The 26,977-nt window shown below is 44.4% G+C and overlaps 1 protein-coding gene across 1 annotated transcript; it reads left to right on the top strand.

Moving 5' to 3' along the window:
• The first annotated feature begins 1,221 nt into the window (after positions 1–1,221).
• On the top strand, positions 1,222–21,558 carry LOC133772441 (outer dynein arm-docking complex subunit 2-like). Its single transcript, XM_062208893.1, is given in 17 exon segments — positions 1,222–1,243; positions 2,598–2,763; positions 3,098–3,188; positions 5,320–5,389; positions 5,707–5,812; positions 6,375–6,481; positions 6,678–6,788; positions 6,791–6,813; positions 7,572–7,688; positions 11,700–11,905; positions 13,426–13,524; positions 16,156–16,303; positions 17,139–17,285; positions 17,590–17,799; positions 20,552–20,794; positions 21,128–21,238; positions 21,550–21,558. Coding segments are annotated over 17 exon segments (1,986 nt in total).
• Positions 21,559–26,977: the final 5,419 nt, after the last annotated feature.

The following is a 26,977-nucleotide window of genomic DNA, read 5'->3' as shown; positions in this document are numbered from 1 at the left end:
CTGATATTCTTTGCTGATGAATTTCTTGAGCAGTGTGTTTGGCATTCACTTTGGTATTTTTTTCATATTCTTACTGCCTCAATTTGCTATTTTCTTCATGCATATGTATCTTGTGTAGTGGTGAAGAGCATACATGGTCCTTGGAGTCAGAGACTTGGATTTGAGTCCTATTTCTTCCATTCTCAGTTGTAGGATCTTTAGCAAATGTCTTGGTTTTCCACATCTGTATTTCATAAGGAATTACTGCTATTAGGAATCACAGTGTCAAAAACAAAATCAGGTCAAGTAAGAATTTTGAGATTCTACTGTGCTTACCACAAAAACAGTCTGCAAACTGGAATATCAAACACTGTCTCCATTCTACAGCAGTCCCAACACAATTCATTAAGGAAGAACTACTCTGAATTTCTTCATGGTTGACAATAATATATTCTTTTATAAGGTAAACAGCTGTCTGAACTTATGTGTCCATCACTAATTTAATGTACTGAAACATTCTGACAAAGCTCTCTCACCTGGCAGAACTGTAGTCAGCCTTCTTAACCATCCCAAAACCCGTCTGTGAGCTCCCAGTAAAATCCAGTTTGGCAAAAACCCTGCTAAGTCAGCTTGATAAGAAGCACCGCCGCCCATCCTCAATCAAGATCTGATTATCTCGATATCTGACCAGACTTCTTGTCCTCCACCATCCCCGGGTGAGGTCTGAACATGCTGCCCTGTCTTCAGCAAGAACCCTGAGTCAGCGTGGTCACAAGCCCCTTGACCCCTGATGTTTCCTCCTAGCAATTTGCTATCCGCTCATTCCTGTCTTATTCCTTGGCCTTAAACTTCCACTTCCCATTCTGTATCTGAAGCTGAGCCCAATATCACTCCCCCACAACAAGACCCATTGCAATGGTCCTTACACCTGCAACAGTGGTCCTGAATAAAGTCTCCTTTACTGTGTTTTAACAAGTATCATGAAGTAATTTTTTCCTTAGCAATGCTTATCAAGGCAAAAGATTTACATTTATGTTTTTCTTATGTTTAGGGTTAGCCCTTTTGAGAAATTAAGTTACGTGGCTATGGGCAGTTTGCCTTTAAGTATATGAAAGATCTTCAAAAAGTTCATTGAATATGTGTATCACAAAAAAATCTATGCATAGATTTCAAGCTTCTTGGTGTACCAACATAAATTTATCTTTTAATTTAATTTTCCATGAACTTTCTAAAGTACCCTACATGGCCTCCATTTCCATCAGTAGTAAGCATTTGAGAACTATTAGCCATTATGCTTTCATTTGCTCTAATGAGAAAGCTTTCTCAGGTCTGGCATATACCTTATTCTCAATCAGCTTGATATTTGACTATCTTTATCCCTTAAATTAACTGATGTTAAAGGTTTAAAACAGGATTTTAATTAATTTTCATTTTCATTTGGATACTTTTGAAAGTAGTTGAGTGGTAAAGAAAATCACTCCTATGTCTGATTAGATTTCACTTTGCTTTTTGGTGTAGAGGAGATGATGATTGCACAGTGATTTTTGAAATTGTATAATAGGAAGTGAAAAAGCATAAATTCTTACTGTCTTTGCAGCTTATATCTGAGATCATTTCCAATTATGTAAGTGTTCTTTCCTTCATCACCCACACCTTGCTACCTGTGTTTGGCTGCTTTACTAAGAAGGATCTACATTAGCTCCTGTGGTTTTATGATTCAGTGTTGCTGCCTGGAGGATGGAGTTTGTGATTTTGAACGACTCACGTTGCATATTTACTTTCAAAGTACTATTTTGTAGTTAAGACTTCTCAGGTTCTTATCAACCTCTTAGCAATGTGTAAGTCTCCAACTTGTCTAAGATCTTTCACAAGGAGTGAACCAGCGGATGAAGACCTCTCTCTCTCTCTCTCTCTCTCTCTCTCTGCCTCTCCTTCTGTGTGTAACTCTTTCAATAAATCTTAAAAAAAAAAAAAAAAAAAGATTCACAGAGCTCTGCTGCATGAAGCAAGACCAGGACATCAAGCACCCCCCTTTGGGAAATTCTCTCTCTCTCTCTCCAGTCGCCCTCGCTCTCACTGTAGCTTGTAGGGGTGACCTAGGGTGAGGGCAGGTATGCCCTCTGATGGGGCTCAGTTGATGGGGTTCAGTTTGCCTACCCCCAAACGCAGAAGCAGATCACAAGACCTCCACGTGAGAGGTGCCCTCCCCATACCCACACGGTTACTAGACCAGACCTACTTAAGGCATTAGTTCGCTTGGGGAGTTGCTCAGAGCAAAGCTTAATTTCCTCTGACCGGCCAAGGAGACCCTGAGAAGGCAGAGTTCCCTAAAGGAATGGCCTGAGAGGCAGCTGCCAGGGCTCTCCAGCAAGCGGGAGCAGGGAGCGCCCAGCACGTGGACAAGCGGGGGTGGGGGGTCCTTCCTATGTGGAACGTCCATCTTCACCCCGTGCACGCTCCAAACGGACAGACGTTCCTTGTCGGTGGTGGTCTGGAGCCGAGTCCAACGCTGGGAGACTGGCCTCCGCAGGAACGCGCTCTAAACCAGGAGCGGGAGCGGGGACCCGCGCACACTCCCCGTCCCCGGGCACGCATCAAGTCCTTGCCGGGATCCTAAGCCCACGGTTACCAAAACGGGAGCTGCGGCGGGCAGCAGGCCGCAGTGCCGGCGGACCCAGCGGAGAGCACCGCCGGCGGCGCCCCGCAGCGCCTGAACGTGGACTTTGGGGGCGGCGCCACCGAGGCCACCGAGGCCACCGAGCCAGGCCGCCCACAGGGGCGGAAGTTTGTCGCGTCCTAGCAACCGCGGCGCGGTGCGCGGTGCGCGGAGCAGGTGCGGGTGGGTGAGTGCGGCTGCGGGGTCGCGCCGCCTGGCGCTGGGAGCCTCGCAGCCCGCTGTCTGATCACGAAAAGCTTGGGTTTCTCTCGCCGCCTAACTTTTCTCCGCCGGCTGAGCTTCGCTCGCTCGCGCCCTCTCCGCCTCGCTGAGCCCCTGTCTCCGCCGGGGTCCGCGCCTCCGACGCCCCCTCCCGCCGAGCGGCCGGTGCTGAACGCTGTTCAAGTCAGCTCTGAAAGTAAGTTTTGTGTGGGTTTCACTGTGCGGCTTCTTCACTCGCAGAACCGCCGTCCTAGACCCGCCCGAAGGCCTGCGTTTCCCAAAGGCTTCCGATAGCGTCTGCTCGGGTGTTAACGGAAACCGTGCGCAGCGGGTATGGTGGGCTTCGCCAGCCCACGCGAGCGGCAGAGCACTTCTCAGTCCATCTACGCCAATACATGGTTTTTTTTAGCTTTATTTATTTATTTGAAAGAGTTACACAGAGAGAGGAGAGGCAGAGATAGAGAGGTCCCCCATCGGCTGGTTCACTCCCCAGTTAGCCCCAATGGCCAGAGCAGCGCCGAGCCGGACCCAGGAGTCAGGTGCTTCTTCTGGGTCTGCCAAGCGGGTGCAGGGGCCCAAGGACTTGGGCCATCTTCTACTGCTTTCCCAGGCCACAGCAGAGAGCTGGATTGGAAGTGGAGCAGCCGGGATTAGAACCGGCGCCCATGCACTTCAGGCCAAGGCTTTAACGCACTGCGCCACAGCACCGGCCCCTCAATACATGGTTTTTTGTGACCTGTTTTGTTAATGCTGATTTAATATTCTTGACCCAAGCTCGCAGACAATAACCCTACATCTACAGTAGAGTTTTAAATACCGGTAGTGCTCTGTTAGCATTGCACTCAGGCGTGGAAGGAAGCAGCCGGTGCTTCCGACTTCAGTAGGACTGTGTGAACACAGCAGCTCCAGGGGCACCAGTCCTGCGCACATGGGCAGCCAGCTGGCCTTCTTTGTCCTCATCACTAAATGCCAGTGATATATCCCCTTCCCATCCATTCCGATAACTAAAAACCCCTAAAGCATTCCTATCCACTGAGAGCCAGTGATCTGGATGCCTGTTACTGGATTTCGAAATTAGTACAGCTCAGAAAGTGAACTCTGAAGTCATTTCTATAGCATCTGTACTTCTCAGCATTTAAAATGACGGAGGGAAACGTTGACTGTGGTCTATATTTAATTTATAAACGTTTATCCGATATTCTGGGAGAAAGATTTTAACAATTGGTGTCACTGGAAATGAGAAAATGGGAGCCGGTGCAGTGGTGCAGCTGGTTAAGCCTCCGCCGGCAGTGCCCGCATTCCATATGGGCACTGGTTCCAGTCCCTCTCTGCTGATGCGCCTGGGAAAGCAGCAGAGGGTGGCCCAAGAGGGTGGCTTGATTGTGGTGCTGACAGCATGAAGGAGACCCTGCAGAAGCTCCTGGCTCCTGGCTTTTGCCTGGCACTGCCCCGTCTGTTGTGACTGCTTGGGGAGTGAGCCAGCAGAAGGAAAAGCTCTCTCTCTCTCTCTCTCTCTCTCTCTCTCTCTCTCTCCTCTCTCTGTATCTCTTTCAACTAAATAAATAGCCTTTCAACTAAATAAATGTACCTTAAAAAAATGAGAAACAAATAAATAATATAGGTAGGGGGAAGGCCTTAAACATTCGTTATAAATTGTCAGAGCTTGTTAGAAATGTTAGAAAAAGTGGATCTTATTTAATGTTACCTTTTTGAAGATTTTTTTGAAGATTTATTTTATTCATTTAAAAGGCGGAGATGGAAGGAGAGGGAGAGACAGAAAATATCCCATCCAAGATCTTTTTTCTCTATTTAGCCAAAGTGAGATTTGTTTCATTTCAATTTATGTTTTAAATTTTATGCTAGTCTATTTTGGTAACCTATTTAGATAAACAGGCTTAAAAAGATATAGTTATTTTTTATTTTTTAAAAAGATTTGTTTATTTTGCTTGAAAGTCAGAAGTCAGAGTTACGGGGGGGGGGGGGTCTTCCAGCTGCTGGTTCACTCCCCAATTGGCCACAATATCTGGAGCTGCGCCAATCCGAAGCCAGGAGCCAGGAGCTTCCCCTGGGTCTCCCACGTGGGTGGAGGGGCCCAATGACTGGGGCCATCTGCCAGTGCTTTTCCAGGCCATAGCAGAAAACAGGATAGGAAGTGGAGCAGCCAGGACTTGAACTGGCACCCATATGGGATGCCAGCACTGCAGGCGGCGGCTTTACCTGCTATGCCACAACACCAGCCTCTGTAGTTATTCTTAACATCTCTCACATTTGCTGTTAAGAAAATTGTGAATCGCAATAAAATATTACTATTATAGGCAGAGTCTATTGGTAGAGAATACAATACTTGAATTGCTTGACTATTTTGCTGATATTGATAATATAGGATCCTCATATAAGTATATTCTCTACTAATCTATTTAGACTTGTGTTATGCAATAATATTCTGTTTCTTATTAATTCAGAAGACACATAGAACTCACAGGTCTCTCAGAAACCTGTTCATCAGTCATTGTGTTGATGCAGATATTGTGGGTATGAGAAACAGAATAACTGAATTCAGCTTAGTAGCATGATTCTAAATGATCTGTGGCCCAGTTATGATGGGTGTTTCTCACCTGTCTTCCAGCCACCAGCAAAGCCATGAACCCCTGATGCAACTTCCTGCAGTCCTTCTTTTTCTTTTCAACTTTTATATAATAAATATAAATGTCCAAAGTACAACTTTTGAATTATAGTAGCTTTTCCCCCATAACCTCCCTCCCACCCACAACCATCCCATCTCCCACTCCCTTTCCCATCCCATTCATCACAATTCAAAAGAAGACTCAACTACATTAAATATGTAAAAGTTACCGAAGTTGATGATCCAGAGAGTGAAATGCAGATGAAGACTGCCATACTACTGAAGCAACTGGATCTGCACCTTCTCAATCATTTGCTGAAACACATTTCCCTGTGAGTCTTTAAAAAGAAGAAAACTCAAAAATTCAGCTACAAAAATTGCTTAATTTTAGAGAAAAACATGAGAATCGTAAAGTGTGGAAGTCATTGCTATGGATTTCTTAACATGGAACAAAATCTTATTTGATTTCCTTATAATACCTCTAAAAATTTAAATGTAGTTAAAAATGCTAAAGCATTCTAGTGGGGTTTCATTCAGTTGAAGACATTAAATGTCCTGTTTCTTCTAAGAGACTCTTAAGACTATTGCATGAGTTATTAAGTTATAAGGCACATGCCACATAGGGTTTATATAGTCCAAAACTTTTAATTTTTCCAATATTTTAGTGTTATTATTAAGAAACAAGGTGAATTTTTAATTGAGTATATTTAATATTAAGTTCAACATGAATCACTACTTCTTTGATATATTGATAGTGTTGTTAAAAAATTATAACCTGGCTAAAATTAACTTTAATTACAAAAATAAATTTTCTCTTATTCAATGGAATGTCCACATGTCTCCTGTAGATTCTATTTTAGTGCATGTGTGTGAATTTTTAAACATTTATTTCAGAGAAATATATTTAAATCCAAGAATTGTGAAGAAAGATATAAAGCTTCTAAAACATTTCTCAGGAAAAGGAGAACAGACAGTTTTGGAATCTATTGAATACACTTCAGGTTTGTGTTTTCTCAAATTCATTTTATGTTATATTTTCAAAATCTTATTTTCAACATGAATTCAATTGCTTCATTATAACTGGATACTTAAGAAAATGAAACCATAAAATTTCAACAGCATTTATTTGGTTGAAGCCAACACATTTTACAGAACTGCGTTACAGAAGCTCATTAATTGCTTGATGATTGGTTTCAGATTATGAATTTTCAAATGGATGTCGAGCTCCACCTTGGAGACAGATTTATGGGGAAATGTGTTACGTGCTGGTGAAGCCACATGCTGTGGAAAGTTTGTGCGTTACTTGTAGTGAGAAGGAGTATTTTTAAATGGTGTAAGCAATTGTTTTAAAAACATAACTGAAGCCAGGTGACGGGTTCTTAGCTAGGTGTGCATGAATGTGGGCGTGGCTCAGGGGTTGAATCTCTGAGACAATGAGATACTGTTTTGTGGGGTGAAAGCTATGCATTTGCAAAGCAAATCCAAAATCATGTCAAATTTTGCACCAGAATTAACTTTATTTCATGGTCCGTTACCTTTTTGATGTTCTTTTGCATATTTATATATGCAGTTATATGGCATATCTGCATATATATACACACATAATCCACTAAGGGAGAGTAACCTGGGAAATAAGGAGAGAAGATGGAGGAGGCTCGGAGTGTGGAGGGACAGTTACCCTGGAATGAAAATGAGTGGGTCGCAGGCACTCTGCATGCAGAGCAGGGGCAGAGGGTAAAGAAACAAGCTCTCCTGCAGAGGCCAAGGCCTTTTACGACTTCAGCAACTAAGGCTCTTGAAGTCATCATGCATTTCATACGGAGGAGAGCAGAAGCAGGGGGCTCTCGCCTACCTGCTGAGTAGCTGAATGCCCTGAAAACCAGAGCAGGGTCTCCTAAGTGCTTGCTGAAAGAGTGAATGGACCAGGGGGTGAGTGGGTGACCTGAGTTATGTATGGGGAAGGACTTTTACTTGCAAGTTTCACGTACAAAGGCCACCACCTGAGTTCTGTTCAGAGAAAAAAGCGGTGTGTGTACCTAGATTCTGATGTGATCTTCTTGCTATTAATCACAGAACATTTTTCTCCCAAAGGGCAAAACAGATGCTGGAGATGAAATTAATTATGAGAGAAAAAGTGCAATTTACAAGGACATTGTCACATTTTTAAGAGAAAAATCAGTAAAATTTTCAGAAAATATGTCTAAACATGTAAGTTTTAATAGTCTCTTTTGAACTCTTGTAACATTGTGTTACTCAACCGCAACTTTCTCATAGAAAATTGTATAAGAAAACTGCCTATTTTTAAACCTGCTTTTAGTTATCACAGCATTCTCTACAGTATAATAGAGAATAAATATTGTAAATGTTTCACTTTAAAATGTTTCTGATTGTCTTTTTAGATTGTAGGTATAATTCTAAAAATGCTTTCTACATAGGACTTTTTCATCTTCCCTTTTGAATTAAAATCTTTTTTTTTAAATTTATTTATTTTTTTGACAAGCAGAGTGGACAGTGAGAGAGAGAGACAGAGAGAAAGGTCTTCTTTTTCCTCTGGTTCACCGCCCAATGGCCGCTGTAGCCGGCGCACCACGCTGATCCAAAGCCAGGAGCCAGGTGCTTCTCCTGGTCTCCCATGGGGTGCAGGGCCCAAGCACTTGGACCCTCCTCCACTGCACTCCCGGGCCATAGCAGAGAGTAGGACTGGAAGAGGAGCAACCGGGATAGAATCTGGCGCCCTCACTGGGACTAGAACCCAGTGTGCCGGTGCCGCAGGCGGAGGATTAGCCTAGTGAGCTGCGGCACCGGCCCCGAATTAAAATCTAACAGAATATTCAGTCCTGTTAAGGAAGCTTAGATGTCTAATGACTTCTATCCTTTCTGGACCTCCTGTGATTGCGATCTTACAGGATGGTTACAATGAGTGTCAATTGCATATTCACAAGAACTTTATAATTCTTGTGTATTCCATGTCCTAATTTTGGTCTCTTTTTTTCTTGATCATTGCGAATAGAAATGTGTCAATTTTATTGATCTTTTCAAAGAACCAGATAATTATTTCATTGATTTTTCTCTATAATTTGTCTGCTTTCAGGTTTATTTCTGCTCTTAATAATTTTCCTATTTTTGCTTTCTTTAGGTTTAATTTACACTTTTTTAAAATTTTTTAAGTTGGAAGCTTAGATCAATGATTTAAAACCTTTATTTTTTGTACTAAGTTTTATGTTTCTGTATAAACACATTATAAACAATGTACCATAGATTTTTTTTTGTGAGGTTTTATTTATTTTTTTTTTATTAAACTTTTATTTAATGAATATAAATTTCCAAAGTATAGCTTGTGGGTTACAATGGCTTCCCCCCTCCCATAACTTCCCTCCCGCCCGCAACCCTCCCCCCTCCCGCTCCCTTTCCCCTTCCATTCATGTAAAGATTCATTTTTCAATTCTCTTTGTATACAGAAGATCATAGATCATAGATTTTGATATGTGGTATTTTTATCCAAATCAATATATTTGAGGATTTCTTCAGACATCTTTATTTTAGTGATTTCTAATTCCATTGCAGTGTATTATGAAAAGATGTTTTTTTTTATGATTTTTCTTCTCTTAAATTTGTTGAGATTTAATTTTATGGCCCAGCATATGGTGTCTTTTGGTGAATTTTTCCTTATACATTTGGGAAGTCTATGTGTTCTGCTCTGTTGGGTGGCATATCCTGCAAACGTTGATTATGTTGAGTTGGTTGATGTTGATGCTCCAGTCGCCCATGTCCTTCTTGTTGTTGTTGTTATTGTTTTGCCTGCTTATTTTATTGATGACTGAGAAGAGTTTTGAAGTCTGATAATTGCGCATTTATCTACTTTTTCTTGTTTCCTGTGTTTGCTTCATGTTCTTTGAAGTTCTGTTGTTTGGTCAATACACATTTAGAACTTACGTACCAGTTGATTCTTCATCCTTATGTGCATCTGTCTTTATCTCTGATAATATTACCTGTTTGGGAATCTTGTTTCATCTGACTTTAATATTGCTACTCCTGCTTTTTTATTATTTACATAAGCAATTTTTCTCTAGCCTTTATTTTTAATGTACTTTGTCTTTATATATAAAGTGATTTATTTTTACCAGTAACAGAGTTTTCCTTTTTTAATCTAATTGTATGATTTCTTTTTTAAATGAAGTTTTTTTAAAGATTTATTTATTATTTTATTTGGAAGTCAGTGTTACACAGAAGGAGAGAGAGAGAGAGAAAGGTCTTCCATCCGCTGGTTCACTCCCCAGTTGGCCACAATGGCCAGAGCTGTGCTGATCCGAAGCCAGGAGCCAGGACCTTCTTCTGGCTCTCCCACATGGGAGCAGGGGCCCAAGCATCTGGGCCATCTTCTACTGCTTTCCCAGACCATAGCAGAGAGCTGGATGGGAAGTGGAACAGCTAGGACTCGAACTGGAGCCCATATGGGATGCTGACACTGCAGGCAGCAGCTGTACCCACTACAACCACAGGGCCATCCCCTAATTGAAGTTTTTAAACAATTTTCATTTGATATAACTACTAATATAGTTTGATTTAAATTTACTGTCTTCCTAATTCTATTTCTTGTACACACTTTTGCCCCCTTTTGAATTAAATGAGTTTCTAAGAAATGATTCCATTTTATTCATAGCCATTCTCATTTATTATTCACACTTATATTCATTCATTAATTTTATTCATATCCATATTCATTTCTTTATCTTGCCTTCATTTTTCAAAGTTTTTTTTATTTAACTAGTATAAATTTTTGACACTCACTAGTCTTTTGTAAAGATTTATTTATTTATTTGAAAGGCAGAGCTACAGAGAGGCAGAGGCAGGGAGAGAGGGTCTTCCATCTGCTGCTTCACTCCCCAGATGGCCACAATGGCTGAAGCTGAGCCAATCCGAAGCCAGGAGTCAGGAGCTTCTTCCAGGTCTCCCTTACGGGTGCAGGGGCCCAAGGACTTGGGCCATCTTCTACTGCTTTCCCAGGCCATAGCAGAGAGCTGGATCAGAAGTGGAGCTGCCCAGCCGGGACTCAAACTGGGTATATGGGATGCTGGCACTGCAGGCGGCAGCTTTACACTGCTACACCACAATGCCAGCCCCTCCACTACTTTAAAGATATTATTTTCTGCAGCCGGCACTGTAGTGTAGCGGGTAAAGCCGGCACCTGCAGTGCCAGCATCCTATATGGGCACCTGTTTGACCTGGCTACTCCACTTCTGGCTCCTGGCGTTGGATCAGCACAACTCTGGCCATTGCAGCTATTTGAGGAGTGAACTAGGAAATGGAAGATCTCTCTCTCTCTCTCTCTCTCTCTCTCTCTCTCTCTCTCTCTCTCCCTGCCTCTGCCTCTGCCTCTGCCTCTGCCTCTCTGTAACTCTGTAACTCTACCTTTCAAATAAATAAATAAATGTTTTTTTTAAAGAATATCATTTTCTTTATTTTCCGGCATGCTTTCACATGAAGTCTCTTGAAATTCTTAATGTTTCTTCCTCTTTATGTAATATGTTACCTTTAGGGCTGTTGTTATGGCACGGTGGGTTAAAGTCCTGGCCTACAGTGCCAGCATCCCATATGGGCACCAGTTCAAGTCCCAGCTGCTCCTCCTTGGATCCAGCTCCCTGCTTATGTGCCTGGGAAAGCAGTGGAGGATGACCCATATCCTTGGGCCCCTGCATCCACAAGGGAGTTCTGGAAGAAGCTCCTGGCTCCTGGCTTCAGATCAGCTCAGCTCTGCCTGTTATGATCATTTAGTGGATGGAAGATCTCTTTCTCTCTCTCTCTCCCCTCCCATGACTCTGCCTTTCAAGTAAATCTTTTTTTTTAAAAAAAGATGTTACCTTTATCTTTGGTTTAAGTAACTTGAATATGATATGTCTCAGTTAATTTAAGGTTTGAGTTTAATTTTTTCTAGGGGTGGTGAGGGATTAATAGGCCGAACCCTGCTATTGTATCTGTGCGTGCTGCCACAGAGGTATGGATTGAGAAACACTGAAAAGCTTCTCCTATTGTCTGTTTAACCCCAACAGAGTCCTTGACCTTGAAGGTGACCTTGTGCATCTTTGTCATAAACAACAGAAGTTAGACACGTCTGAGACTTTGTTTCCTGAGTTTATCACCAGTGGTTAATCTTTAGGTAGCAATGGATAATTCAGAAGTGATACCATTGTAAACATTTTTCGTAACTTTTTCTTTGTGAAGGCAACCAAATTTAAAGAACAACAACAAATGGAAAAAGATCAGCATGATAAGGCTCTTAAGAAGGAAGAAACAGCCACCGTCCATAAAACTGTATCTGGTTCAGGAAAGAGTACACTGGAGAAGAACCAAATTAATTTTGTGAAAAATCAAATGACCAGGAGATTAGAGCCAAGCTTAAACTGGAAGACAACCCTTGACTTCAAATCGTATGTAGACAGCTGTGATGGGTTTTCTGAAACTTCAAACTCTTGTGGGAAAATGGGATTAAAAGATAAATTTTTGTATGTATAAGCAATATTTGAAATCCATATGTAATTTTCCATGAATGCTTTTGAAATCTCTCTTAAACGTAGATTTCAAAACTTTGGCATCAGAATTTTTTGCATGAAACTTTTGAAGTACATTCATAGTATTAAAAAGGCTAAGAGTCTCAAAAATATTAATGGTCTTATGTAAAGGGAACATTGGTTTGGTGCATCTATGATGTGCTATATCTATGATATAGTTCTATTTGGGATCCTCTATAAATAGGTGCCAAATCAAACATAAGTCCAGTGCTACCTAAATATGGAGGTAAAGCACTTAATTACATTTAGCAACTATCTCAGCAGTTTTAGCCTCTTTAACGTTGCTTTGTTACATGATTGGATTAAGAACTGGCTCCTGATAGGTCACACAGGGACTGTCACCTGCAGGGGTTCTGGAAACCACAGGGTGATTGTGGTTTTGTTTTCTTTAAAGATTTATTTTCTTTATTTGAAAAGCAAAGTGGCAGAGAGAGGGAGAAACAGAGATAGAGAGCTTTTCCATCCACTGGTTCACTCTCCAAATTGCCAGAGTGGCCAGGGCTGAGCCAGGCCAAAGCCAGGGGCCAGGCTCTTCATCCAGGTCTTCCACATGCATGGCAAGGGCCCAAGCAGTTCTATTGGTCTCCAAGGGGAATTAGCCAGGAGCAGGTTTGACAGCAGAGCAGCTGGGGCTTGAACTGGCCATCCTGTGTCGAATGCTGGCATTTTAAGCACCGGCTTAACCTGCTGTGCCACAGCACCAGCCCAGTGAAAGTAAACCCACAGAGTTGTCAGGAAAGAGCGTGTGGGAAAGGGAGACACTCGTGCTTCTCTGGTTCTCATTTATTTTGGCTAGGGGAGGGAGGGCGTCTGGGTTTCACCTTTTTGACTCTGTTTGAAAGAGTCAGTGAGACAATGAAAAATGCATTGTGACTGACTCTGTTAACTGGGACTTGTGTTTTAAAATTCTGCTTTATCTGTGTACGTAGTCTTTAAGTGATGAATTTCATCAACAAGTATTGAATGAGAGCCCAGTATGTTCGCAGAGCTGCCTAAGCCTGGGAATACCTGGAAAACTAAATGTGAGTCCTGTCCCAGTGTTGGCTGTGGGAGATAAGAAGATAGCAATCATCAGGGGAGCTAAGTACCTTTAGAATAGAAGGCCTATGATGAAGGACTCCCTCAACAGGGCCAGCCTATGAAGGCCAGTTTCTAGTACAAAGATCCACTAGACTAGGATTGATAAAATTCATGGCTGTGCTTGAAGAGCAAAAGGGACACCTCCAAATGGCAGGTGAAGCTGGAACTTGTCCTCCTGTGTCAGGGAAATGCATCATTTGGATGCATGAAAATTATAGGGTATTTGTATATGTTTCCATCTTGTATTTCCTTTTCAGTAGCCTAAAGCAATAAAGCTAATACAGATATTTTATTTGTAGTCACAGAAGTTCAATAAAAGACAGCCAACAGGAAAAACATGGCGGAAAATTTGAAAAAGTGAGGTCATCCGCTTCCCATGGAAGAGCCCAGTTAAGCAGGTGTGTTTCTGCTGGTGTGCCTAGCTCCTTAAAGCCACGCATTGGGATAAGTAGCATGCTAATTAGTGGCATTCTTACTATTATAGTAAGGTCCTAAGATACTGATAGTCAAGGTTAGTAGGGATATTAGTACACATGATAATATTGGACTTATTTAAGATATATTTACAAGATAGCCTTTGAATGCATTAGAGTCAGTTGAAGTATCGGAATTTACTGGTATTAGTTGGCTCTAAAGAAATAAATGTCTTTAATGCTAAGAGCATTAAGTGGTAGGGGTACTGAGTTCCTAGCTGATCTCTCAGCTTTTGAACATTTGCATTTCATCACCCCCCCCCCCCCCCCGGGCTCACTCACGCCGTACTTTGCACCTTTCCCTCTTCCTCCTCCATCTCTAATTGGTGGCGACCATTGATCTGCTTTCCCTTCCTACAGTTTTGTCATTTTGAAAATGTTATATAAATAAAATCAGATATTTTTACGCTTTTTTTTTCATCTCCATAGTACCCCTAGGATCCATCTAAATTTTGCCTATGTCAATAGTATTTTTCTTTTTATTGCTGAGAAGCATAGCAGGGTATAGATTGTTTAATCGTTCGTTTTCAGAGGGACATATTAGTAGTTTGAACCTCTTGGCTGTTACAGTAAAGCTAATATGAATAACTGCATACAGGTTTTTGTATATTGGCTCTGCTGTACTGATGCATAGTGATTGTTAAGCTTTCTAAGAAACTGTCAGAAATTTCCAGAGGGGCTGCTCCCTTTTGCATTTATACCAGTGATGTATGAGAGATTCAGTTCCTCCTCATCTTCATCAGCATTCGTTACTGCCATTATGTTTTATTTTAGCAATTCTAAAAAATGTATGAAGCTACCTAATTTTGGCCTTATATTTAGCTAGTGATATCTTTTCATGTTGGCTAGTGATGTTGAACTAATGGTTAATGATAAGAACAAATCTTTCTGAGCTTAATTCTGCAGTGAAGACCATCTACAACTGAAGATTTCTGTTTGAGTTTTAAAATTATGAATTAAACTTAATTCTCACAGATCTACTCAAAATTGTTGCAGATTGGGGAAATTGTGTTAGTTCGTGTTTTTAAAAGAAGTGGTCCATTTTTTCTAAGTTCTCAAAATTATGTATTTACAGTCTTGCTAGAGGTTTGTCAATTTTATCAGTCCTTTCAAGAAGCAACCTTTTTTTTTTTTTTTTTTTTTTGACAGGCAGATTGGATAGTGAGAGAGAGAGACAGAGAGGAAGCTCTTCCTTTTTGCCGTTGGTTCACCCTCCAATGGCCGCTGCGGCCAGCGCATCTCGCTGATCCGAAGCCAGGAGCCAGGTGCTTCTCCTGGTCTCCCACGTGGGTGCAGGGCCCAAGGATCTGGGCCATCCTCCACTGTACTCCCGGGCCACAGCAGAGAGCTGGCCTGGAAGAGGGGCAACCGGGATAGAATCCAGCACCCCAACTGGGACTAGAACCCAGTGTGCTGGCGCCGCAAAGCGGAGGATTAGCCTGTTAAGCCACGGCACTGGCCAAGAAGCAACCTTTTGTTTTAATTAATTTTTCAATTTTGTTGGCATCTGCTTTTATCTTTATTTCTTGTCTTTGTTTTACTTTGTGTTTAATTTGCTTTTCTTTTTCAAATTTCTTTAGTTTCTAGTTTTTTTTTTGATTATTGAATTGAGACTTTTCTAATGGAAGTATTTAGTGTTTATATATATATATATATATATATATATATATATATAATGTTTTTCACTTCAATTTAAGATTTTTAAAATTTCTTTTAGACCCTTGGATTATTCTGGTGTTTGTAGATTTTTCTTGTTATGTTTCTGTTCTTAATTTTTAGTTTGATTCTGTTGTGATTGGTGAACATATAAATTTTAAATTCTTTTAAAGTTGTTGACATTCTGTATGGCTGAGGATGTCTTTGTATGTGTTCTGTAGATTCTTGTAAAGAATGTGTTTTCTGCTGTTTTTGGATGGAGTGCTCTGTACATGTCGGCTGAATTACGTTGTTGGATGCTGTTGTTGATTTCTTCTATATCTTTGCTTATTTTCTCCCTAATTGTTCTATCAGTTGTTGATGTCCTTAACTATAACTGCAAATTTTTCTGGTTCTCCTTTTAGTTCTGTTTTTGTTATTTGGTATGTGCATATTTAGCATTACTATGTCTCCCTTTTATCATGTGTAGTGTCCCTCTCTGTCATGGTAATTTTCTTTTTTCTTATTTAATTTGATATTAATGAATGAATTTCTGTGGATAGTGTGATTGCAAACTGAATTTTTCATTTTATTCAGTTTTAACTAAGGAGATAAATTTAAATTAATGTCGATATAACTACCTGAAATTAGTTACTGTTTTATTTTACAGTGCATCCTTAGGACATTTACTTAATACTCTTGTTTATGTCTCACTGTTTCCTTTATTACTTATTCTTATATTTGGAGCAATAATACTGAGCCACACTTGCTATGGACCATGGGTTTATCTATTTCCTCACATAGATCATGATAGAAAACTTCAGATCTGTTGCCTATATATGTGTTGCCATAATATTATCCTTGTAGCCATGTCCAGGTTGTGGCTTATTGGTATTTATTTATTGTTGTTGTTATTCTTAGTAAAAGTACTGATAAAATTGAGGAGATTTCCAGTGAGAACTCCTCAGAGAGTGAGGAGGATGAAGAACCTGCTGATCACCGTCAGGAGATGAATGTGGATTTGCCATCCGAGTACTGGCAAATTCAGAAGCTGGTGAAATATCTGAAGGTAAGAAAAACCCTTTGTGCTGTGTTTTAAATCCTCTCCCAAAATTGTGTATTCTGCTTCCATGTTTATTAACTGTTTCTTTTGAATGGGAGCAGTCGCATCCCTGGTGTTACCTAAGTGACAAGGGAAAGTCTTACTACCCTGAAGTTTCAAGACGAGTCTTCATGAAAAGTCCAGGCTGCCTGGTAGCAGCCCTGTCTGCTGGCTGGGAAGTGGGGAGTGGGCAGGGCAATCAGCAGATATCCTGTTTTAATACTATCTTATGATTGGCAATGGGTCTTTTTTGCGACCACCCCCAGCCTGAAGGTACCTACAGGTGGGTGGCTTGTCAGCCAAAGGATTAGCATGCAAAATGACATTATTCCAAGGATTTCAGTTGAATGCCAGGAAACCAGCTGGTCAGAGACCAGCCGTAGATTTCCTAGTATCACAGTGTGTAAGAGTAATACTTCAGACATGGTTTGCATCACCCCACCCAATGTTAAGAACCAGAAGGGTTGCTTCCACATAAAACTTCCCTTTGCACACTCGTTTGCCCCTTGACTCTATTTAATGAATAATGCTGCCTAATATTTAGCTGCTTAGAGGAGAAAGACCACCTTTAATTGTTGACTTTTAATTGGAACAATCTTTTATGATTTGTCCAGCTTTTCCATGCTTCACCTCTGTACAGTTCATTGAATGAAGTACAACACACTCAGAAAACTTAAAAATTAATTGAACATGCTATGAATGGGGAGATACATTTCCTAGTTCATGGGTTCATAGGCACTTGGTACATTTCTGTGGATGGTGTGATTTTACATAACCTTGCAATGGCATTGCATCTTTGTAGGGAGGAAATCAGACAGCTACAGTGATTGTGTTGTGTTTGATGAAGGATTTCAACCTAGTCCATGAGACCTGTCAGCTGGCAATCAGAGATGTGGGAGGCCTTGAAGTTTTAATAAACTTACTTGACACCAATGAAATCAAGTGTAAGGTGAGTGGCATTGTGGCGGTGGATATAGTCTTGTCCCCACCTTGCAGAGGCTCTCTGCTCCAGGAGTCTGCGGTCCTGGCTGCCTGGGTCTTGCCGTTATCTGCTACTGTCGCTGTTAATCGACCTGCCTCTTTTATTAGCTGCATTATTTCTTGCCTCCCCTTTTCTTTCTCTTGCTGTTCTCTATGAGTTCCTCATACTTTAAAAAAAATCGGGGCAGGAAATTAGGTAGATTTGGAATTTTAAAAACACAGTACTGGTGATGGGTACTAAGCACTCGTTTATAACATTTTCACTCACGCAGATTGGGTCATTAAAAATCCTGAAGGAAATCAGTCACAATCCTCAAATCAGACGTAACATTGTTGACCTCAGGGGCTTACCGGTCATAGTTAATATACTTGATTCTCCGTACAAGATTCTGAAGTGTTTGGCTGCAGAAACTATTGCGAATGTTGCCAAGTTCAGACGAGCCCGGCAGGCAGTGAGACAGCACGGGGGCATCACCAGGCTGGTGAGTAGCACAGTCATGTCTATGGCTCCCTCCTGTCCTTCCTGGGAGTGTGTCCTGGGAATTTTCCTTTTAATCACATGTCTATAAGGATTATTCGTGTGGCCACCGAACATGTTCAACCTCAATTCTCAAAAACCATAGACAATTTAAAAGAGTATCTGTCAATAATAGCATTGGTGTGCATGGACAGTGATGGGAAGCGTTGGGTGAGACCTGTGCTGTAGGAGGCTGTCTGGTAAGCCCATGGCCTCAGATGCGGTGACCTCACTGTGAAGACTCCACAAGAGGGCACTCTGACATGCAGGCACTTAGTCTTTTCCTTGTGAGCTAGGAGACTGGGAACTGAAAATAGCCCCATTTGATCAATAAAATAGCTCACAGTATGTCCTAAAGAAACATCTCAAATTCACTGTCACTGTTGTGTTTTGGAAGAATATGAGAGTACTTCAAAAACTTCATAATTGAAAGATACAGGACATTTACCATGAACTTTTGGCAGATCCTTTGTAGTTAATGCCAAGCAATAAAATGTATAATATTTAAATATAATATTTAAAACAAGAGGGGTCGTTGTTGTGGTGCAGCAGGTTAAGCCACCATCTGCAACCCCAGCATCCCATATCAGAACACTAGTTCAAATCCCAGCTGCTCAGCTTCCAATCCAGCTCTCTGCTGTTATGCCTGGGAAGGCAACAGAAGATAGCCCAAGTTCTTAGGATCCTGCCATCCACACAGAAAACCCAGATATAGTTCTCGACTCCTGGCTTCAGCTTTGCCCAGCAGTGGCTATTGTGGCCATCTGACCAGTGAACACGCAGATGGAAGATCAATCTCTCTCTGCCTTTCAACCAAATAAATATAAAAAAGAGAAGAGATCAAAAGCTGTTGATATTTATGATCCCAATTTTTTTACACTTGTTCTTAGCCAAAAGACAGAGAAACAATCCCAATTTTTTAAAAAAGATTTATTCATCTGAAAGGCAAAGTTACAGAGAGAGAGAGAGAGAGAGAGAGAAAGAGAGATAGAGATAATCCATCCGCTGATTCACTCCCCAGGCGCTTGCGACAGCCATGACTAAGGCAGGTCAAAGCCAGGAGCCACAAGTTTCTTCCAGGTCTTCCACATGGGCACAGGGGCCCAAGCACTTGGACCATCCTTTGCTGCTTTCCCAGGAGCATTAGCAGAGAGCTGAACCAGAAGTGGAGGAGCCAGAAATCGAACTGGCGCCCATATGGCCTGGGCTTTAACCCACTGAACCACAGCGCCAGCCCCTTTGATCCCAATTTTTAAAGACCATCCTATCAACATAGATTTTAAAAACTAGAAATAAATGCACAATTGTTTGTAGGGGTTTTCTCTGGAGTGATTACTGATTTTTCTTTTGTCTACATTTTCTGATGTGTCTTCTGTGTATAAGTCTTACTTCCATAATCAGAAAAAAATTATTTTATTCAGTAATTGTTACCTAAAGAAAAAAAATCAACATTCTTCTCACCACCCTTGCCATGGCAGGCAAGATCTTAAAAATATAAATGCAGTGTAGAAATGAGTTTTCATCCTCCTCAGACCTTGTGTTCCCCCCACAACTTGTCATCTTACTGGATTGCCTCACTTCTGTGCAAGGTCCTTAACACAGAGGCATGTGTTGTCCATCATGCTGTCTTCCATAGTCGTTAGCCCAGTACCTTACATATGTAAAGGATAAATAAATAGCTATTCAATTAATATGGATTTTAATGTGAATGCATAAACTGAAAAATGTATTCATAAATTTACTAAGAGATCCTGTGTTTTCACTTGTCATCTGTAGAGCATTATAAAAGTGTAATTATTTGCTTCAAAAATAAACTGGGGGTGAGCGTTGTCTCACAATGAGTTGAACCACCACCTGGAATACCGACAACCCATACTGGAGTGCCAGTTCAAGTCCCAGCACCTCCACTTTTGATCCAGCTTCCTGCTACTGCATCTGGGAGGCAGCAGATAATGGCAGTTAATGTGCCACTTGGGACATCAACATCCCATAGGAGAGTAACAGGATTCAAGCCCCAGCAGTGCCACCCATTCCAGCTTCCTACTTTGCACACCTTGGGAGGCATCAGTGATAGCCAAAGTGGTTGAGTCCATGCCACCACATGGGCAACCAGGATGGAGTTCCCAGCTCCCAGTTTCAGTTTGTTCCAGCCCTAGCTGTGGTAGACAGTTGGGAAATGATCCAGCAGATGGGAATCTCTGTTTCTTTCTCTCAGAGAAAGAGAGAGAGAAATATATATATATATATATATATACATATATATTATAATCTATATATTTCTATATCTACCTCTATCTCTGCCTTTCAAACAAATAAAAATAAATCACTGTTTTAAAATATAAGACTGGATCGGCCATTTAGTTATCATTAGAAAATTCCAATGGTTTTAGGAACCCTAGTTTTCTGGGGCTAAGGTTGTGTTTTACAAATATTACAAGTATTAGAGCCATACCAAGAAACTATGATTACTATCTTGGTGAGATTAAATTTCTTGAGGGAAGGAAATATAAAAAGCTCCCAAATCCAGAGGATAGCATCTTCAAGAGTTTTCTTTGTCTCTTTGGTTTCGTTGGCCACTGTGTAGTGTAAAAGTTGATTTTTTTAGAGCATTCTCATCTTTGCCAGAGGCAAGGTTGATAAGAACCTGATAGCTACGGAAGGATACCATCAGTACACTAATTAACATTAGTGTGTGATGCATTTATGTATTCCTGTAGGTTGCTCTCCTGGACTGTGCACAGCAAGCCTCACAGCCTGCCTACTCAAGTCTCTATGAGACCACAGACGCGGAAGTGGCTCGCTGTGGGGCGCTGGCATTGTGGAGCTGCAGTAAGAGTTATGCCAATAAAGAAGCCATTCGTAAAGCCGGGGGCATCCCTCTGTTGGCTCAACTGCTGAAGACTTCTCATGAAAACACGCTCATTCCAGTGGTGGGGACATTGCAAGAATGTGCATCAGAGGTGCCTGAAACAGTTTTGCATCCCTTCATTTCCTTCCTTCATTTTTGCTAGCCAAAAAATAATTTATAACATTACCATGCATGCTAAGTATTTTTTTATCAAGAAGTCATCCTTCTGTTAGAGGAGATCAAACTGATAGTACAGTAAATCAGTACCTGAGGACATCGTTTTTTGAATGCTGGCTAATTCTCTTATTGTCATACAGTGTGTTTAGCTTGCACTTTAGTGTTGATTTATTGAGAAATTGCGTTCAGACTGTTAATCACTGTAAAAGTCTGTTTGTCCCGTATCCATCCATTATGCACATATAAATATTTGAATGTATGTGCCTAGGAAAACTACCGAGCTGCAATCAAAGCAGAAAGGATCATCGAAAGTCTGGTAAAGAACCTAAGCAGTGAGAATGAGGAGCTGCAGGAGCACTGCGCCATGGCCATTTACCAGGTGAGTGGAGCTCTCCCGGCACTGGGAGATGTTCTTTCTTCGTGATGTAAGGCAGTGCTTGTAAACGTGTGATCGCCTTCTCTGGGCCTGCGACCACGGAGTCTGCATTGTGTACAGGTGCCAGGTGGTATTCATGCATGCCTGACCTGAGAATCCCTGACCTGAGAGAGAAACTTGCTTCAACATTGTGGGTTATTCAAAAGGAATATATGTCTTTCTCTGTATCTGAAAGCCATTTACCTACTGTAAAATAGCACAATGAAGTACACCATCCCCCTTGTATTGCTCTTTATGTGTCTTGTCATTCACAGCGATCTTAGAAGTATGTCTCCTACCAAGACAAGAGAAATGAATGAATGTATACCTTCCTATTTTCCTGACTTATTTTAGACCACTAATTTTTGTGGATTGCAAATTTCACAGTGCACCAGAAAACAGGTTAGAGTGGGGAAGAAGACAAGAGGGCCTTCAGAGAGCAGTGTCGGGCTGGTTACTGGCCATGGCAGCTTCTACCAGTCACGTTAGATTCCAGAAGAATGCACTTAGGGTGTGAGCATGAGAAGGTCTGCTGAGAAGACACAGCCAGAGGAGGGATTCGTTTCAATAGGGGTGGTCCTGGTCCTCCTGGACTAACATAACAAAGTACCAGTGACTGAGTGGAGGCTGGAACTCTGAGATCAAAGTGTCCCTGTCGGCGTCTTCTGAGGCTTCTCTCAGTGGCTCGCAGGTGCCTCTTTTCTTCCTGTGCCTTCACATGGTCTTTCTCTTATGCATCTTCGTATCCTATTCTCTTATAAGAAGTCCTGTTGGAGCAGGATCCACCCCAATGACCGGCCTTAGTCTTATTTACCTCTTTATTTGTTTATTTCCAAGAATAGTCACATTCTGAGGTGCCGAGAGTTAGAAATTTATCGTATGAATTTTGAGAGAAAACAATTCAGCCCATGACATAAATGCCTTGACTTGCGTACATGCCTCATAGGGGTGTCTCTTGAGAGCTGCTTAGAAATAGTAGTTAATCTTTTTAAGTTACCACTGGTCAGAATCATACTCAGAAGAAAAACATAACATGTCCCTCTGTGGCGCATGGTGAGGATTCCTCTGAGTGACCCTCGGAGTAGGCACATGCCATCTCTGCATGACACGGCATCAGAAAAGAACAGTTTGCCCAGGGAAATAGCAGTCCTGCACTAGATTCTTCATCTCTGGGTGTGTCACCTGGGAAGAATGCTTAGGAATATCTCTGCAATAAGTACGTATTTCAAAGGGCGACACAAACGCAGATACATGTTTGAACAGAATGTCAGGTGCCCTGCTCTGAGCGTAGAAATCCCATGGACAAATTCTTCATCTCTATTTCAGGGTTTTCTTTTGATAATCTGACTCATCTGTCTCCTCTGATACGTTTTTCTAAGATTCTAGATTGCGTCACTGCGGACGTCCTCTGTGTGTTGTGTGCTGGGTCTCTCAGGTTGTGTCAGTGTGGACGTCCTCTGTCCGCCCCTGTGTCCCTGTGTGTTGTATGCTGGGTCTCTCAGGTTGTGTCAGTGCGGACGTCCTCTGTCCGCCCCTGTGTGTTGTATGCTGGGTCTCTCAGGTTGTGTCAGTGCGGACGTCCTCTGTCCGCCCCTGTGTGTTGTATGCTGGGTCTCTCAGGTTGTGTCAGTGCGGACGTCCTCGGTCCGCCCCTGTGTGTTGTATGCTGGGTCTCTCAGGTTGTGTCAGTGCGGACGTCCTCTGTCCGCCCCTGTGTGCTGTATGCTGGGTCTCTCAGGTTGTGTCAGTGTGGACGTCCTCTGTCCGCCCCTGTGCCCCTGTGTGTTGTATGCTGGGTCTCTCAGGTTGTGTCAGTGTGGACGTCCTCTGTCCGCCCCTGTGCCCCTGTGTGTTGTGTGCTGGGTCTCTCAGGTTGTGTCAGTGCGGACGTCCTCTGTCCGCCCCTGTGCCCCTGTGTGTTGTATGCTGGGTCTCTCAGGTTGTGTCAGTGTGGACGTCCTCTGTCAGCCCCTGTGCCCCTGTGTGTTGTGTGCTGGGTCTCAGGTTGTGTCAGTGCGGACGTCCTCTGTCCGCCCCTGTGTGTTGTATGCTGGGTCTCTCAGGTTGTGTCAGTGCGGACGTCCTCTGTCCGCCCCTGTGTGCTGTATGCTGGGTCTCAGGTTGTGTCAGTGCGGACGTCCTCTGTCCGCCCCTGTGTCCCTGTGTGTTGTATGCTGGGTCTCTCAGGTTGTGTCAGTGCGGACGTCCTGTGTCCTCCCCTGTGTGTTGAATGCTGGGTCTCTCAGGTTGTGTCAGGGCGGAGGTCCTCTGTCTGCCCTGTGCCCCTGTGTGTTGTATGCTGGGTCTCTCAGGTTGTGTCAGTGTGGACGTCCTCTGTCCGCCCCTGTGCCCCTGTGTGTTGTATGCAGGGTCTCTCAGGTTGTGTCAGTGCGGACGTCCTCTGTGCGCCCCTGTGCCCCTGTGTGTTGTATGCTGGGTCTCTCAGGTTGTGTCAGTGTGGACGTCCTCTGTCCGCCCCTGTGCCCCTGTGTGTTGTATGCTGGGTCTCTCAGGTTGTGTCAGTGCGGACGTCCTCTGTCCGCCCCTGTGTGTTGTATGCTGGGTCTCTCAGGTTGTGTCAGTGCGGACGTCCTCTGTCCGCCCCTGTGTGCTGTATGCTGGGTCTCTCAGGTTGTGTCAGTGCGGACGTCCTCTGTCCGCCCCTGTGTGTTGTATGCTGGGTCTAAGGTTGTGTCAGTGTGAACGTCCTCTGTCCGCCCCTTTGCCCCTGTGTGTTGTATGCTGGGTCTCTCAGGTTGTGTCAGTGCGGACGTCCTCTGTGCGCCCCTGTGTGTTGTATGCTGGGTCTCTCAGGTTGTGTCAGTGCGGACGTCCTCTGTGCGCCCTTGTGTGTTGTATGCTGCGTCTCAGGTTGTGTCAGTGTGGACGTCCTCTATCCGCCCCTGTGCCCCTGTGTGTTGTGTGCTGGGTCTCTCAGGTTGTGTCAGTGCGGACGTCCTCTGTCCGCCCCTGTGCCCCTGTGTGTTGTATGCTGGGTCTCTCAGGTTGTGTCAGTGTGGACGTCCTCTGTCCGCCCCTGTGCCCCTGTGTGTTGTATGCTGGGTCTCTCAGGTTGTGTCAGTGCGGACGTCCTCTGTCCGCCCCTGTGTGCTGTATGCTGGGTCTCTCAGGTTGTGTCAGTGCGGACGTCCTCTGTCCGCCCCTGTGTGCTGTATGCTGGGTCTCTCAGGTTGTGTCAGTGCGGACATCCTCTGTCCGCCCCTGTGTGTTGTATGCTGGGTCTCAGGTTGTGTCAGTGTGGACGTCCTCTGTCCGCCCCTTTGCCCCTGTGTGTTGTATGCTGGGTCTCTCAGGTTGTGTCAGTGCGGACGTCCTCTGTCCGCCCCTGTGCCCCTGTGTGTTGTATGCTGGGTCTCTCAGGTTGTGTCAGTGCGGACGTCCTGTGTCCTCCCCTGTGTGTTGAATGCTGGGTCTCTCAGGTTGTGTCAGGGCGGAGGTCCTCTGTCTGCCCCTGTGCCCCTGTGTGTTGTATGCTGGGTCTCTCAGGTTGTGTCAGTGTGGACGTCCTCTGTCCGCCCCTTTGCCCCTGTGTGTTGTATGCTGGGTCTCTCAGGTTGTGTCAGTGCGGACGTCCTCTGTCCGCCCCTGTGTCCCTGTGTGTTGTGTGCTGGGTCTCAGGTTGTGTCAGTGCGGACGTCCTCTGTCCGCCCCTGTGTGTTGTATGCTGGGTCTCTCAGGTTGTGTCAGTGTGGACGTCCTCTGTCCGCCCCTGTGCCCCTGTGTGTTGTATGCTGGCTCTCTCAGGTTGTGTCGGTGTGGACGTCCTCTGTCCGCCCCTGTGCCCCTGTGTGTTGTATGCTGGGTCTCTCAGGTTGTGTCAGTGTGGACGTCCTCTCTCGGCCCTGTGTGCTGTATGCTGGGTCTCTCAGGTTGTGTCAGTGCGGACGTCCTCTGTCCGCCCCTGTGCCCCTGTGTGTTGTATGCTGGGTCTCTCAGGTTGTGTCAGTGCGGACGTCCTCTGTCCGCCCCTGTGTGTTGTATGCTGGGTCTCTCAGGTTGTGTCAGTGCGGACGTCCTCTGTCCGCCCCTGTGTGTTGTATGCTGGGTCTCTCAGGTTGTGTCAGTGCGGACGTCCTCTGTCCGCCCCTGTGTGCTGTATGCTGGGTCTCTCAGGTTGTGTCAGTGCAGACGTCCTCTGTCCGCCCCTGTGTGTTGTATGCTGGGTCTCAGGTTGTGTCAGTGTGGACGTCCTCTGTCCGCCCCTTTGCCCCTGTGTGTTGTATGCTGGGTCTCTCAGGTTGTGTCAGTGCGGACGTCCTCTGTCCACCCCTGTGCCCCTGTGTGTTGTATGCTGGGTCTCTCAGGTTGTGTCAGTGCGGACGTCCTCTGTCCGCCCCTGTGCCCCTGTGTGTTGTATGCTGGGTCTCTCAGGTTGTGTCAGTGCAGACGTCCTGTGTCCTCCCCTGTGTGTTGAATGCTGGGTCTCTCAGGTTGTGTCAGGGCGGAGGTCCTCTGTCTGCCCCTGTGCCCCTGTGTGTTGTATGCTGGGTCTCTCAGGTTGTGTCAGTGCGGACGTCCTCTGTCCGCCCCTGTGTGCTGTATGCTGGGTCTCTCAGGTTGTGTCAGTGCGGACGTCCTCTGTCCGCCCCTGTGCCCCTGTGTGTTGTATGCTGGGTCTCAGGTTGTGTCAGTGCGGACGTCCTCTGTCCGCCCCTGTGTGTTGTATGCTGGGTCTCAGGTTGTGTCAGTGTGGACGTCCTCTGTCCGCCCCTGTGCCCCTGTGTGTTGTATGCTGGGTCTCTCAGGTTGTGTCAGTGCGGACGTCCTCTGTCCGCCCCTGTGTGCTGTATGCTGGGTCTCTCAGGTTGTGTCAGTGCGGACATCCTCTGTCCGCCCCTGTGTGTTGTATGCTGGGTCTCAGGTTGTGTCAGTGTGGACGTCCTCTGTCCGCCCCTTTGCCCCTGTGTGTTGTATGCTGGGTCTCTCAGGTTGTGTCAGTGCGGACGTCCTCTGTCCGCCCCTGTGCCCCTGTGTGTTGTATGCTGGGTCTCTCAGGTTGTGTCAGTGCGGACGTCCTGTGTCCTCCCCTGTGTGTTGAATGCTGGGTCTCTCAGGTTGTGTCAGTGCGGACGTCCTCTGTCCGCCCCTTTGCCCCTGTGTGTTGTATGCTGGGTCTCTCAGGTTGTGTCAGTGCGGACGTCCTCTGTCCGCCCCTGTGCCCCTGTGTGTTGTATGCTGGGTCTCTCAGGTTGTGTCAGTGCGGACGTCCTGTGTCCTCCCCTGTGTGTTGAATGCTGGGTCTCTCAGGTTGTGTCAGGGCGGAGGTCCTCTGTCTGCCCCTGTGCCCCTGTGTGTTGTATGCTGGGTCTCTCAGGTTGTGTCAGTGTGGACGTCCTCTGTCCGCCCCTTTGCCCCTGTGTGTTGTATGCTGGGTCTCTCAGGTTGTGTCAGTGCGGACGTCCTCTGTCCGCCCCTGTGTCCCTGTGTGTTGTGTGCTGGGTCTCAGGTTGTGTCAGTGCGGACGTCCTCTGTCCGCCCCTGTGTGTTGTATGCTGGGTCTCTCAGGTTGTGTCAGTGTGGACGTCCTCTGTCCGCCCCTGTGCCCCTGTGTGTTGTATGCTGGTTCTCTCAGGTTGTGTCGGTGTGGACGTCCTCTGTCCGCCCCTGTGCCCCTGTGTGTTGTATGCTGGGTCTCTCAGGTTGTGTCAGTGCGGACGTCCTCTGTCGGCCCTGTGTGCTGTA

This window comes from Lepus europaeus, chromosome 13 (genome assembly GCF_033115175.1).
Source record: "Lepus europaeus isolate LE1 chromosome 13, mLepTim1.pri, whole genome shotgun sequence".
NCBI classification, from domain to species: domain Eukaryota; kingdom Metazoa; phylum Chordata; class Mammalia; order Lagomorpha; family Leporidae; genus Lepus; species Lepus europaeus.
Note: the sequence above shows the minus strand (reverse complement) of the source record. Positions and strands in the feature narration are given on the sequence as shown.